At 57.6% G+C, this 13,372-nt stretch overlaps 1 protein-coding gene across 2 annotated transcripts in view; it reads right to left on the reverse strand.

Moving 5' to 3' along the window:
* The window catches only part of RAB11FIP5 (RAB11 family interacting protein 5), a 34,477-nt gene extending 21,486 nt beyond the window's left edge, over positions 1 to 12,991 (reverse strand). The window contains exon 1 of one of the 2 annotated variants that reach the window (XM_027907624.1): positions 12,522 to 12,991. In XM_027907624.1, the coding sequence (XP_027763425.1) occupies positions 12,522 to 12,907 (386 nt within the window). In that variant the 5' untranslated portion in view covers positions 12,908 to 12,991. The remainder of the gene's footprint in view (positions 1 to 12,521) is intronic. The other variant, XM_027907625.1, reaches the window with a different exon arrangement.
* Between the last annotated feature and the right edge of the window lie 381 nt (positions 12,992 to 13,372).

Raw genomic sequence — 13,372 nt, forward strand, 5'->3', positions numbered from 1 at the left:
GTGAAGCACCTACCCAGGTTATTGATTGTTGGGAAGGATCTGCATTCCCACAGCTGGCTGATGGAATTCTCTCCTGCCTGGTGAGAGCTCCAGAAGGAGACAGTGGCCACGTCCACCAGCTCAGAGGCTCCCACTGACTCCACAGCGGGATCCCAGGGAAGTTTCCCTGCTGTCCTGCCCCACACAAAACCCATAATACAGACTGTGCTCCAGAGCTTTGCATGGCAGGAACATGGGAATAGCCTCTAAACCATCCACTGCACAAGGCAAAAATAATCCCAGCCTCCATTTAGGTCCCAGTCCTTCCATGGGAAGGGCATGGAGCAATCTCTGGGAGAGGGGTCTTGCTTCCTGCCAGTGGGAATGAAAGGTGGGAGAGAGGACACCACAGCAAGACAGGCCCAGAGCCACCTTCTAGTTCTCCATTTCCATGGTCAGATGGGGCAGCACCAAACACAGGCCATGAGGGAACAGTTTCTTCCCAGGAATCGCTGCCAACCCAGAGGTCCTTCACTCCCTTCTCCCATAGGATGCTCCATCTTTCTGTCCCCATTCCAGGTCCTGCTTCCCAGGGCAGCTGCAGCAGGATGGGCAGGTCTCCAGCACAGCCACTGCCCTGGTAGCTCTGCTCCCTCCCAGATCAAAGTATTAAAAGAGGAATTTATGATTAAAATTCCCCTTAACGAGGCCCAAGGAAATCTGTAGGTTCAGGACAGACCCTATTTCTCCACGTCATCCCTCCTGGGTGAAAGGCACAGCAACGGGAGCTGGGAGACATTTCTGAACCTGGGTTAACAATTTCCCAGAAAAGTGGTGTTTTACATCCACTTGGAGAGCGAAATCACTGAGAAATAAAAAAAAAAAAACAGGGAAGGAAAATGTGCTGGGCTGGAGGTGGGTGCGACCAGGCTGAAATCACCAGGGCAAGGAGAGAATTGTGCTCTCCAGAAGTTTCTGAATTCCTGCCAGGGGAGTTATCACATCCTGGATGAAGGGAGGAGCTAGGAAGGCTACATCATTCCCTGGAATGGTCCAAGAACAGGTTGGATGGGGTTTGGAGCAACCTGGGCTAGTGGAAGGTGTCCCTGCCCATGGCAGGGGGTTGGAATAAGATGAGTTTTAAGGCCCTTTCAACCCAAACCATTCTGTGAATGGGGGTACAAACCTCCTAATTCCCCCAAAAATTTTCCAAGTGCCCATCTGGAAGCACCCAGAGCCTTCATCAAGTAATTCAAAAGGCAGCAGGGACAGAGCCAACTTTGCTGGGAACACACACACAGAACCAAATCCCCAGTGAACCCATTCCTGTTCCCACCACTCCCTTACCCCACCCCACAGGATTCCCACTGCACAATTTTCACTACCCAGGCTTTGAGCTTGAAAATATCCAGGCAGGCAGGGAAAAAATAAAAATCCATGGGGAAAAAAAAAAAGTAGCATTAACCCTTTAAGAGCAAAACAGCAGCAGCAAAAAGACACCGGAATGGGCCAATTCACTGCCAGGGAGAAGGAGCAGGTGAGTCAGGAGGACACTTCCCGTAGGATTGGAGAGGAAAAGGCTGCCTGGAACATCCAATATTGTTCAGATTAATTCCAGAGCTGGAAGAAGTTCAAGAGGGAAGGGCTGGAGCAGCCTGGCAGCTGCGAAAGGAGAGATCTGGGGGCTGAATCACTTCACAGGAAAAACAAAGAAAAAAAGAAAAACCTCCTGAAAGGAGTTTTTATACCTTATGTCATCCCATGGGGAAAAAAAAAATAAAAAATAGGAGGAATCTGGGTGGATTAACACAAGGAAAGGCACGACCTTCTGAGGATGATGAGATGGAACAGCATCTCCCATCCCATCCCTTCCAATCTTGTGGGCATTAAAGGGAATTTGGGGGGCTCAGGCCTGACCTGCTCCAAAAAAAGCATCTGCTCAAGGAAAAGCCCCTGCTTATGCCAGTGTGGGATTAAGGAGCTATTTTTGGATCCCAAGACCTCATCCACAGTGCGCAAACAGTCGGGATACCCCTCCAACAGGCGACTACTGGGGCTATTTTTAGGCTAAGCTCGAAGTTCGTGGCACCAGACGAGTGTCTGGGAGGATTAAGTTGTTCCACTTCGTGTATTTCTGGGATTTGATGAATCAGTTCCAGTGGAAATGGGAGGTGCAAACACTGCCTGGGCTCAGGGAGGGCTGCAAGTGCCAGCCCAGCCAAAAATCACAATTCCAGGGCATAATTTCACTATTAACCCCATCCCACAGCCCTTGGTTTCTCCTAGTTCTTCCCTGCGTGGGGGTTTCTGGATTGGGGCCACCCAAGGTCACATTTTGAGGGCGGACACGACCTCTTTTGTGGGAACAGAGGATACACCTGGAAAAAACAAACCAGTTCTGCCCACAAAACCCCCTGTTCCAGGCCTGAAATAGCAGAACTGGGTTATGTTAATCAGGCTCTGGAAGAGGTGCTGGAGGAGCGCAGGGAAGCTGTGCCAAGCACATCCAGCACCAGGGATGTGGGACCACAAGGATCTGCTCCTTGGGGGTGTTTTGGAGGCCTCTCCTGAGGAAGGTGGTACCAGCTTGGACCCAGCTCCTCCACTGGACAGGACATCCTGGATAAGACACTCATCTCCAGCCACCTGCTCCGAAGGGTTCTTAGCAAGGTTTGGAGGGGGAACAGCCTGACATGAGCTTTGCTAGTTTGAAAAATTAAACTAAAATTAGATTAAAATTAAATTAAACTGGCTGTCTTGTCCCAGAGCCAGAGCTGGTGGTGATGGGGGGGCAGGATTGCTCCTCCCTAAGGAGATGTGCTTGGTCCCCCAGTCTGTGCTGGAGGTGAATCCTCCCAAAATAGGGAATCCCAGGATCTGTCCTCCATGGATTCTGTGGCAGGGAAAGGGCTGGAGAGCCCCCCAGGCCTCAGGGATGGCTGAGGGGGAAGGAAACAGCAACTCACCCCATCACAGGGGGCCAGGAGAGGAAACCTCAAACACAGAACTCCTCGGAAAGGGGAAGCACCCGGAGGCCCCTGCGAGCTCCGGGGCAGCTCCTGGGAAGCAGGAGCTGCTCCAGGGGGGTTTGGAAGCTGGGACACGGATTGTGAGCCTCCCCAGCCCCCACTCTGTGGCTGTGCTCACTCATTTAGGTCACCCCTGGTTAATCAGCACATCCCAACTGCCTCCAGACACTCAGAGTGAATCCCTTCCCATCCCTCCTCCCACTCCTTTCCACGGAGACTCCGAGGGAGCGGCTGCCAAAAGGCACGTTTGGGAGACGGCACCCGGCGTCTATTTTTACATTTGCTGTTGCCAGGATCAACTGGAGGCAGGGGGGAGCTGCACACAGAGCGCTGCTGTAGCTCCAGCTTCCCAAAACACACACGTGCTTCCCCCCTCATCCTCCGGCAGCATCCCGGACCCGAAAATGCTGAGCAAAGGGGAAAAACACCTCGGAGTGGGAACAAGAGCGTGGGGATGTTTGCTAAGGAGGGATGGGGACAGGGTGGATTTGCTCCTTGCTCTTTGTCCTCCCCTGGGCTGCAGGTGACAGCTTATGGGGAGCACCGGGACATCCTTGGAACCTTTGGCTGGGTATATGGAATTGCTTGGGCATGATTTTCTCCCTGTCAGTGAGAATATTCCTTTGGGTTTGAGACGACCCAGCACCTCCTGGGATGGGAGGACAAGCTGCTGGGGTGGCCAGGACACAGAGCTAATCCCAAAGGAATGACAACGCTGCCTGTGATCCAAGGGTTTCCATCACTCCCCCCCTTCCACACCCTCCTCCTGATCAAACAGCTCCCTCAGCACAAAACCAAGCACAAAGCCAAGGCTTCCAGCCCATCCAGCAGCTTCATGGATCACCATCCCAAGGCCCTGGAGCGATCCAAGCTCATTTCACTGGTTTGGAAACACCAATGGACACTGGGATGAGATCGGATGAGCAAGGCATCGCACACAACACGACTCTCAGAGCTGCCACTGCCAGGGACAACGTGGGCCCTTCCAAGGAGAACAATCTTTGCTCTCCCATGACTCCAGCTGGGATCCCCAAGAGATCCCTGCCCACCTTCCAGCTCAGCTGGTCCTGCCTCATCCCACCAGACCCACTTAACACAACCTAGACCTGAGGGTCTCCAGTTTCACTCTCAAACTGGTCCCAGTGCTTCACCAGCTCTTACTTGGGAAATTAAGTCCCTTAGGGATGCACAGCTGGAGTGTTTCTGGAGCACTTCAACCACCAGGTGCTTCCCAAAAGCCTCCCAAACCCACTGAGCACTGGCAGGGGGGGGTCGAGGTTTGCCTCCAGTTGAGCAGGAATTCTCCTGCCCTGCCCAACTCATCCACCTGAACTCCACTTTGGAGACAGGCACATCCCAACACGGAGCCAAAGCCTCTTCCCAGACCACACCAGGCTGACATTTACTGCTGATTCATCCCTGCAACAAGGGCAGCCTGGCTGGAGATGGAGAGAAGAGCCCCAAGCCTTACATTAAGGATTATTTGGGCTGCTCCAGTGACAGAGCAGCTCAGGGCACAGAAAAGGCGATCCAGGGAAAACAGGAGCGTCGGCTCCTCTCGGCACAACCCCCTCGAGAGCACAGCAAAGAGGGTTTTGTGGTGAGCCAAAAGCTGGAGCTCACCTGCCTGGGAAGGGAAGCACAGGGTGGAAAACAGCCCAACCCCAGGGAATTCTGTGGGTTTTTTTTTTGGTCTGGCTCCGTGCTCCTTCCCCCACCGGCAGCTTTTCCGCAGCCTCGGTTTTCGGGTTGGTTTTTATACGGCCGGTTCTGCCAGGTGAGGGCCCTGGGAGCTGCTAAAAGCACAGTTGGAAAATGAACACAGGGCTGATTCCCCCTGCAGACAGAGAGCAGTTGAGGTGGGAAGTTCACGTCTCCATCCTTCCGAGAAGGGCTCGAAAACAGAACTTGGAGAAACCAACCCCCACCCCCCCCCAGTGCCAGCCAGCAGAGGCAAACAGGGTGCTGTGATGGCAGGGAGGGGGACAATTTTTGGATCAGGACAGACACCAGGGATGGAGAAGAGCTCTCAGCCACCAGGACATGAGAACAGGGGCGGTAACTTCATCTCAAACCACTCTGGGCTGAGAAGATCCCAGGCTTTTCCTCTCTCCAGCACAGGATGGGCAGGTGGGAAGAGGGGAGGAGGGAAGATTCAAGGAGCCGTAAAATGGAGCATGGAATATTTATACATGCTACTAGCAGGAGTCAGGAGGAGATCACTCCAGCTGCATTTCTCCACTCCAGAGCACCCAAGGGTTGCATTTTCCCACGTTCTCCCAGCTGCCAACAAGCCAATAAACCGCATTTGTGGTCACCAAGTGACGTGAACTTCCCGAGCGCCACAAGACACAGGGACGAGGTCCCTGTGTGGGGATGGGAGAGGAGGCAGAGCTGGTGATCCAATGACCTGCTGCACGAGATTCCAAGGTTGAAAAAAAAGCCAAGCCCGGAGCTGACTTTGCAGGACTGCAAAGCACAAAAGGAGCTGCTCCACTGGTTCCCCTGGAGCACCTCAAGGCGCGCGGGACGGGCAGGAGGAACATGTTTTTTGGTTGCAAATCCTTTCCTGCTTCCAGGTGGGAAAAGCATCACGGCAGGGTTTGTAGGGAGAACTTGCTTCCCAGAGGCAATGGGAGGTTTGGGAATGCCGGTTCTCCAAAGGGACACCAACCCCAAGGGCTCTAAGGAGCTTAAAATACCGGCTACACCCGCTCTGGCAACAGCTCACCCGTGGATTGTTCATCTGTCACATCAATCCGCACTCAGGAACGAGCCACGCACACAAAAAAGGGGGAAAAAATTGGAAAAAGGAATGAATTTTGAGCCCAGCAGCTGGTTGGACACTTTGGTCCATGAGATGTTTCTCCAGGGATGGAGTCCCCAAACCCCCATCCCGGGCTGGGAAGCCAAACCCTGTGTCCCAGCCAAGCCTCTGCCAGAGCAAGCAAATTCCCTGGGCATGAATGTGGCAAGAGCAGGCTCCAAAGAGGCCCAGGGTAAAAAGAGACCCAGCAGCGACGGCTTAAAGGCCATTTTCACCTGACACACCACGTGTGGAGAGGATGCCAGGTTTTTCCTGGACTCCTCTACCCCTGAGAAGATTCCCCCCCGGGGAATCACGAAGAGCATCCCCCAAAAACTCCTCTCCTGCTTTTGAGCCACCCCTTGGAGGGTGAGAGGGGCAGAGAGCAGAGCCCACCCTGCCTTCCTGGTCACCAAAGGCTGGCACTTTGCCAGCAGGGAAGGGATCCCCTTGGAGACTCCTGAAGCACCAGCTGAACTCAGCACAAGCAACAGCATCAGTTCCCCCCTCGGTGTCCAGAGCTTTGTTCCGACAGGATCGAGGTGTTTTCCCAGCTGACTGAAGGTTTTTCTGCAGCTGGAGGAAATCAGGGCCCTGAAAATTAGTGTGAAACAGAGGAAAAAAGCCTGAATCTGCAGCTTTTTGGGTTTGAAGACGATGGAGGGTGACAGGCCACCAACAGACCAAACCCAACGTGCCAGATTTGGGATCAAACCACTTAAATATCTTTCAAAAACAAGGAAAGCAGAGTTTACTCAGAGCAGGACAGAGCAAAGGCCTTGAACTCCTTAAACCAGCAGTGGAAATGGGTGAAAATGGGGTTAACTGGGCAGGTAGGAGGAAAACTAAGCCCTGTGAAGCATTTGAGGGTCACAACCGGGGCTTGCCTGGGACCAGCCGGCCACCAAGGACCTCATCCTGAGGCCTGGCTGCCCTCCTGCAGCACACAGAGCATCCTGACCTATATTTCTGGCAGCACTGCCCCTCTCCTCTCCCTGATTTCAACACTCCAGGGCGTTTCCTGGCTCGGAGGAGACACAACAACCCCCCCCTGAGCTGCGTTTTCAGCCCCAAAACACGAGTTTCATCACAGCTCAGGGCCTCCAGGGAGCTCCCTGCTGCTCCTGGGCCACCTCCAAGACCTTCACCAGCCCCTGCTGGGCACCTCTGATGGCAGCCCCCAGGGAAAGGGGCTCCTTGCCCTTGGATTTAAAACTTTCCATCCCGAATCCATCGCGGAGCAGCAATTCCCTCCTCGCCCCCTGCGAGGGCTCTTCCCTTCCTCGGCTTAAGGACAGACGTGCCAAGGACACAACTGCAGCGCTTGGGCCTCGGCTGGTGCCTGGCTGGGAGCAGAAAGGGTGGGAAAACCTCCCCTGGGAGATGCAGGAGGAGCCAAAGCCACGGTGGGAATGACAACAAGCACCATGTCCCAGAGATGCCACAGCCCCCGAGCCCGCAGGGCTCCGCTGCTAATGAGCTCCTGGTTTTAATTTGATGAGGGAGGGAGGTGGCCACAAGCACAGCACGGGCTGACAGAGGTGCTGGAGGAGGAGATTAGAGTGGATCTATCCCTGGGAAAACACAAGGACGGTGCCAGGGAGAGCAACTGCCACAGCAAGGAGGGGATGCGATGGGTCCCAGCGGAGATGGGGATGGAAAAGTGCCTGGTGAGGGGCTTAGCCTTGGCAGGGATTTGGGGATCATCCCTTGGTCTTGAGGGAGCTTGGGAGCCTCCAAAGTCCCAGTACTGCTGAGCAGATGGACAGCACCCATTATTGACGTTCCAGATCAGCCCTTTCCTCCAGGCAGTGATGGGACTCACAAACTCCTCCTCTGCTGTCTTGGCCCATCCCTGTGACATCTTCCCCCCAAACCCGAGGAATTCCCTGTCCCTTCTCCAGAGCCTCACCCCAAAAGAGCTCCATCAAGGCATGGAGCAGGAAAAGGACCTCGGCTGGAGAGGTTTAGCAGCCAGAGGGAAGCTCCTTTGCTGATGGAGGGGGAGGAGAGCGTCTCATTCCTGCTGCCAGGGTGGAGATGCTGCAGCTCCACACAAAGCCCAGGCCCCTCCAAGTTCCCCCTCCACAGCTGGGGAGGAACAGGAACAAGTAAAGGGAAGTGAAGCACGGAAGAGCTTTGGGGAACTCAGAGCTGAGCTAATTTTGCAGGGGGAACAACCTCCCAAGACAACTTCCCTGTCGCAGAGACATCGACGGCCTCGCACTGCCACCGCTCCCGATTCGAGGTGGCAGCCAGGGAGCAACTGCAAGGCACTGCAGGAAAACACCAGAGCCAGGAATTAGGACTCCTGCCACACTTATCAGCCCCTTCAACACGAGATCCCAGTGCTGGAAAGCCCTGGATTTTGCTCCAGCAAAATCCCGGGGTTTGCACAGCCAGCAGACTCACGGCATTATCCTTTCCCGTTTCCCAAGGGCTGGGAGGTCTTAGGGACACGAGGCAAATGGAAGTGGTATTTCCAAGAGGGAGAGAGGAAGGAATGACAGTTAGGGTTTTCTTCAGCCAGCCCAGGAAGCCTTGGATGCCCACTGCTCCTTCCCACCACAGCCCATGCAGTAAAATCACGGATATTTTGGGTCCCCACGCAGTGAGATCCGAGGTCCAACCCTGCAGGTGCTTCCAGGAACCTCCTGCCCCTCTCAATGCAGAGACCTCACCCAAGGGATGCTGCACCTTGGCCAAAAGGAAAAGGTCTCCAAGTGCCTTGGAGAGGGACTTGGGACAAGGGATGGAGAGACAGGACAAGGGGGAATGGCTTCCCTTTGGTTAACCTGCCAGAGGGCAGGGTTAGGTGGGATATTGGGAAGAAATTCCTGGCTATGGGGGTGGGGAGGCCCTGGCACAGGTTGGGCAGAGAAGCTGTGGCTGCACCTGGATCCCTGGAAGTGTCCAAGGCCAGGTTGGAGCAACCTGGGCTAGCGGAAGGTGTCCCTGCCCACAGCAGGGGGTGGAACTGGATGATCTTTAAGGTCACTTCCAACCCAAACCATTCCAAGACTTTAAGAAAACACAGCCTGATGGGTGTCAAGATGGAAGCTTGTTTTTTGCTGGATGCACTTCCAGCCTCCCCAGATTCCTGCTGATGTTGTGGATATGGAGGTGACACTCCCTGTCACGCTGCCACACCACAGGGAAAGCGGGAGGAGCCCCCCTGGGGGACTCCAAGGGCATTTCCTGGATGTCAGGAAGCAGAAGCAACAGCTGCCTTGTGAAGACCCAAAAATCCCTCTTCTTCTGGGATGGACCCTGCTTTGGGAGGGGGAAGTGAGGACCAGGAGCATCCTGCCTGGGCACGGGGTTTTTTGGAGGTGGGAAGGCTCAAGTGGAAAGCGGGAAATGATCGGATCCTCAGCGCCTGCTCTGCCTGCCAAGCCCGATCCCTGGGGCTGCCGGAGCCTTGGGACGCCCAAAAAGGCTATGGGAGCTCCCAGGCTGCTCTTGTGCAACTCCCAAGAGTTGATTTCCTTCCGGCAAAACACTGGAATGACCGAGACTGAGCTGGACAAAGCAGCTCATCGACACTCCCGGCCACCGGCGCGCTCCTGGAGAAGAGGCCAAGTTTTGACGGAACATTTTCCACCGAGCCCAAAAACAAGGATCATAATTATCCACCGGTGAAGTTTCCATGCAATAAAAGCCAGCAGGAAAACGAGAGCAAGGTCAACACGCTGACAATGGAGGCCTTTTTCAGGCAGGATCCCATCCCAGCTGGCAGCGGGTCTGTGTCCGGCAGCGAGGGCCGGAGATGGGATCCCAAAAAGCAGCACGTGGCACAGCCCCAGTTTCCATCCCCCCCCACTCCCTGGTTATCTCTGGGGCACAGGCCTGGGCCAGGAGGGTGGGAACCTCTGTTTGTTTTGCTCTTTTATCATCTGGGACTAAAAATTTCCTCCTAAACAGAAGTTGTTGGCGATGGGGGCCAAACCAGATGTCAGGAGCCGGCTGGAAGCTCCGGTGGCTCCCGGACCGCCCCCTGAGCTCACCATGATCCTTCTCCCACCTGGCTGGGCAAGCTCCAGCCCTTAGGATTCCTCTCCAAAAAAAACAAAACAAGAAAAAGAGCAGCCTCTTCCAGGCTGCAGAGCTGTCACCCACCCTGGGAACACCTTCCAGCTCCGGGCTTGGGGCGAGTGGAGATGCTCCAGGCACAGGGTGAGAGCTCTCCGTGTTTTCCAAGCTCACTTCCATCCTCGGGGGCCAAGGGTGAAGATAAAGAGCCTTCAAAGCTCTTGTGATCCCAAATGCTGCAAGGGGAAGTGAATTTTCCTTGTGCAAGCAAAGCTACAGGAAGGGAGGGAGACAGGGAGAGCAAATCGGAGACTCATGGAATGGGTTGGTTTGGAAGGGACCGTAAAGATCATCCCGTTCCAACCCCCTGCCATGGGCAGGGACACCTTCCACTAGCCCAGGTTGCTCCAAGCCCTGTCCAACCTGGCCTTGGACACTTCCAGGAATCTGCCCAACCTGTGCCAGGGCCTCCCCACCCTCCCAACCAACAATTCCTTCCCAATATCCCATCCCTCCCTGCCCTCTGGCACTGGGAAGCCATTCCCTGTGTCCTGTCCCTCCACGCCTTGCCCAAAGTCCCTCTCCAGCTTTCTTGGATCCCCTTTGGGAACTAGAAGGTGCTGGAACCCTGGAGCCTTCTCAAAATTCCTGGAGATCTCCAACCTCCCAGCCCAGATCCACCAGGAATACCCAGTGCAGGATAACCAGGAGCTGTGACACCATGTCCAGCCACGCTGGACGTTGCTCCCACGGGATTAACAGCCCCTGACGCCCTCGGAGACCTTTGAGACCAGACCACGGGCTCAGCCTCCCAAACCTCGGGGCCCCTGCTTTGCACAGCTCCATAAACTTTTCCCACCAGGAGCGTGGCTTTCCTCGAGCTCCCTCCCAGCTCCTATCCCAGCTCCATTCCCCAAACCACAGGAAGGACGGAGGGTTCTTTCACATCCCCCCGCCCCAACCCATGCCAGAATCACTCGTCTCTCCCGCCAGGCTCTCTCTCCAAAGTCCTCCTGGTTTCAATTAGGCTCCAAGAATCCCGATCCAGCCCCAGCCCCGCCCGTTCTCCCGGTGTTTTGCTAAGGAAAGCAAAATAAACGCCGCGGGGGGGGAGGGAGGGGGAAAACACCCAGACACCATCTCCGGGGTTAGTCAGTGCTCCTCCTTCCCCACGCTCCCATTTTAGGCCAAACCAGGAATTTCCAAGGGCTGTGGAGCCGCCTCTCTCCACGGGAAAAGTTTTTCCAGCCCCCTTTTCAACTCTAATCCCACTCCCTCCGCTGCCCTGGGTAGGGGGGTGAGGGAGGTCCCTCTCCAAGCCCGCAGCTTCGGGCAGCGATCCAGCTGAATTCCCGGGATCCAGGGGGCCAGGGAGCAGGGGGGGGGGGGGACACTCCCCGAGGCACAGCCCAGCCAGGTCCGCTCGGAACAAAGCCCCCGAAAACTTCTCCCCTAAAGGAATTTCGGCCACATTCCTGCATTTCTGTGCTTGGCAGAGGCTCGGAAACGTTTTGATTGTTTTAAACCCTTCTGGGGGAAGGAGGAAGATGAGGAATTCACACACAAACAGGGATTTGTGCCGGAGGCAGCACAGGGATGAGGTTCAGATCCCCAAATTGGGGTGTGACACCGACGGCCCCACTGAGCTGGGGGGGCTGCAAAGCCCCCCCCCCCAGCCATCAAGGGACAAACCACGACCTGCAGCTGTGCCAGGAGTGACAGATCCCTGGAAAACACCCATGGGATGCAGAGAGACCTCGGGGCATCCCGTCCCCTGAGCCCCGCTGCCCGGGGGGGGAGGATGGATCCCGCAGTGCCTTGTCTCCCTTCCAGGGGGGATGGAGGGACCCCGAGCCATCCCATCCTCCACCACATCCTTCCTGGAGCGCACGTGATGTCCTACATCCCCCCACAGTGTCCTTCCCGGAGCACCCACGGGCCCTGTGACACCCCGTGCCCTGCAATGTCCTTCCCGGGTGACACGCGGACCCCACCCCACCCTCTGGGACGCCCTTCCCAGGGCTCCCCACGGGCCCCGTGACGCCCTTCCCGGTGGATGCACAGCCCATGGATGCTGGATGAGCTCCTGGAGAGGCCTTCCCTGGACCCCCCCACACCCTAATTAATTAATCCCAGTGGCACCCTCCTTAGGGTGTCCGTGGGTCCTGTGCTGCCCTTCCTCCTCCAGCACCCACCCTGGGGCACACGGGAACCCCAGGACACCCACCCAGGGCACACAAGGACCCCACGACGCCCATCCTGGGGTATCCAGGGATGCCGTGACACCACCCTGGGACACACGGGGACCCCAGGACACCCATCCCGGGGTACACAAGGATCCCTTGTGCCCATCCTGGCGAGCGCAGGGACTCCGTGACACCAATCCTGGGGTACCCAGGGACCCCATGACACACACCCTGGGGTGCACAAGGACCCCGCGACACCCATTCAGGGGTGACATGGCACCACCCTGGGATACACAAGGACCCCACGACGCCCACCCTGGGGTACCCAGGGACCCCACGACGCCCACCCTGGGGTACCCAGGGACCCCACGACACCCATCCAGGGCACACGGCGACCCCCACGACGCCCATCCTGGGGTACCCAGTGACCCCAGGACCCCCACCCACGGCCACCCAGTGACCCCATATTTCCCCCCCGGCCGCACTCACCGCTCGTCGGGCTCCCTGCCGCGCTGCCGGGCGGGCTCCAGGGGCACCACGGCCTGCCCCAGGAAGCGGTCCATGCCCACCAGCGCCCGGTGCATCACGGTGAGCACCAGCCCGGCGCGGGGCCCGGGCTCGGGGGGCAGCTCGAAGGCACATTCCTCCCGCCACTCGGGGCTGCCGCCGCTCTTCTCGGCCACCGAGGTGCTGTACTTCTCGCGGCCCAGCTGGATCACGGTGTACGCGTCGCTGCCGCCCGCTTTGCCTTTGCCGGTGCCGGCGCCGCCCTTGCAGCGCAGCCCGCGGGCCCGCACCACCGTCACCTGGACGTGCGTGGGCAGCCAGGCCGGGCCGCCCTCGGCCGGCAGCGCGGCCGCCCGCAGCAGCGCCATGGCCGGGCCGGGGGGGAACGGCCGGGGAAGAGCCGGGAAGAGCCGGGAAAAGCGGGCAGGGCCAGCCCGGGCCCCGCTCGGAGCCGCCGCTGCCGCAGCGAGAGCGACGCCGGCCCCGCCCACAACCGCCCGGCCCCGCCCACAACGGGCGCTCGGCCACGCCCCGTGACTCTCTGGCCGCGCCCCCACCGCGCTGGCCACGCCCCGAATCGAGCCGCTCGCGCCCCCCCGTCCCGCCTCTGACCACGCCCCCGAGTGGATCTGGGCCCCGCCCACCCTGTGTCCACGCCCCCTGCCGGTTTTGACCCCGCCCTAACCGGCGCTAGCCACGCCTCCCCGCTCTGACCCCGCCCACTGCTGGTCTTGGCACCGCCTCCTCCGCGCCCGGTGTTAACCCCGCCCACGACGAGCGCCGGCCCCGCCCCTGCGCGCGCCCACCTCCAACCCCTCCGGGGTGGAGGGGGC

Source organism: Empidonax traillii, unplaced genomic scaffold, assembly GCF_003031625.1.
Source record: "Empidonax traillii isolate 1590-97213 ecotype Southwest subspecies unplaced genomic scaffold, ASM303162v1 scaffold1503:size99223, whole genome shotgun sequence".
Classification (NCBI taxonomy): Eukaryota; Metazoa; Chordata; class Aves; order Passeriformes; family Tyrannidae; genus Empidonax; species Empidonax traillii.